General features: G+C 52.3%; 1 protein-coding gene across 1 annotated transcript in view; it reads right to left on the bottom strand.

Annotated features, from left to right (window-relative positions):
* Window positions 1-518: 518 nt before the first annotated feature.
* LOC104467082 (homeobox protein goosecoid-2-like) overlaps window positions 519-1,477 on the bottom strand; it is a 3,042-nt gene continuing 2,083 nt past the window's right edge. The window contains exons 3-4 of the mRNA XM_010080710.1: window positions 1,134-1,387; window positions 519-623 (exon numbers count right to left, since the gene is read on the bottom strand). Coding sequence (XP_010079012.1) covers window positions 519-623; window positions 1,134-1,387 — 359 coding nt within the window. The remainder of the gene's footprint in view (window positions 624-1,133; window positions 1,388-1,477) is intronic.

The raw sequence follows: 1,477 nt of genomic DNA on the forward strand, positions 1-1,477 counted from the left end.
GCCGCTCTCCCCTCTCCGCAGGCTGCAGGAGAGACCCGGGTTTGTGTGCTGGGGAGCAGATCACCTGTTCGGTAAGCTCAGCCCCCAAAACAACTCTAGATTCAGCCGTCAAGGTGCTGGAAACAGGGAACATTCATTTGCAGGATATTTTGCAAATCTACAGTAGAACAAGCACAGACTGCCTGCGCACAGCAAAGAGCAGCCGGGGAGCCTCCCCTTCTCTCGAAGCACACCCACTGAACTGGCACAGCTCTGCCTGCGCGGGCCTTTGGCGGTGGGTTCTGCTAAAGCATCAGAGGGTCGTGCCTGGTGAGTTATTTACCATGTGAACTAGGTTTAGAAGAGAAACTGGGATGTGAAAGTACCACATCTGCTTTTACCTGTCCTCCTCCTCTTGGAATCACAAAAAATCCCTTTTGCTTCATTAGTCCCCCACGGGCTACCCCCCCTACAGAACCTGTTGGCTATGGGAAATGGATGTTCTTGGAGTTTGTCTGCTGAGATGGAGCCTGCAGCCACTAACAGCTCTCCTCAGTGGGCTTCTTGGTGCCATGAAGGATCAGCGCTGAAGCAGATGCCCTCTTCTGGTGCCGCCACTTGGCCCGCCGATTTTTAAACCAAACCTGGAAAGTGCAAAACAAGAAAAAAACTTTAATATTTTACTTGGAGGAGGCAGGCAGTTACACTCCTGGGCTCTGCAGCGTAAGCTTTAGGATACTGCAGAATATTTCCCGATATAAAAGTTTGATACAAAATTAAATCGGTGCCTCCCCTGCAGTCCTGCTCAGATACATGTAAGGGGCACAAGGGAGCTGGGACCCCACTTCCCAGCAAATTCAGGAGTCACGCAGATCACATAAATAAGGAATATACAGTTGGGTGCAGGGGATGAGCAGAATTGGGCAAGTCTGTGTATTTGCATAGATGAATCTAGGAGACGAGTGAGTGAGTTTACGGGAGCATATATCAGAACAAATCAGCCCAGATGAACTGTTCTGCACTCTTCCATTGCTTGCCAAACCCAGACTGTGTTTTGTTAAATACCCAGAAGTGTTTTTTTAAAATGAGGCCCTGGGTCTGCAGCTCCTGAAAAAGACAGTGCTGTGCCCCAGTCTATGTTCTTGCGGGGCCACAGCAAATGGGACCCTCTCCTCCTTCAGATGGATGCGGTTTGCCAGGTGCTCGCGGGTGATGACGTCTGGGTACTGGTTCTCATGGAAAAGGGTCTCCAAGGCCTGCAGCTGATCCTCAGTGAATATGGTGCGATGCCGGCGTGTCCGGCGCTGGATCTGGTGGAAAGTCTGCAGCTCACTCGGGCTCCCCTGGGGACTCTTGCAGACCCTGACTGCCGAGTGGAAGAGCCGCATGGGCCAGGGGAACCGGGCGTCTGCAAGGGGAGAGGTACAGCGGCAGTGTTAGGGGTGGGGGCTGAAACAACACCTTGCTCAAGGCAGTCTGGACACAAGTTGCATCCACG

Source organism: Pterocles gutturalis, unplaced genomic scaffold, assembly GCF_000699245.1.
Source record: "Pterocles gutturalis isolate BGI_N339 unplaced genomic scaffold, ASM69924v1 scaffold33719, whole genome shotgun sequence".
NCBI classification, from domain to species: Eukaryota; Metazoa; Chordata; class Aves; order Pterocliformes; family Pteroclidae; genus Pterocles; species Pterocles gutturalis.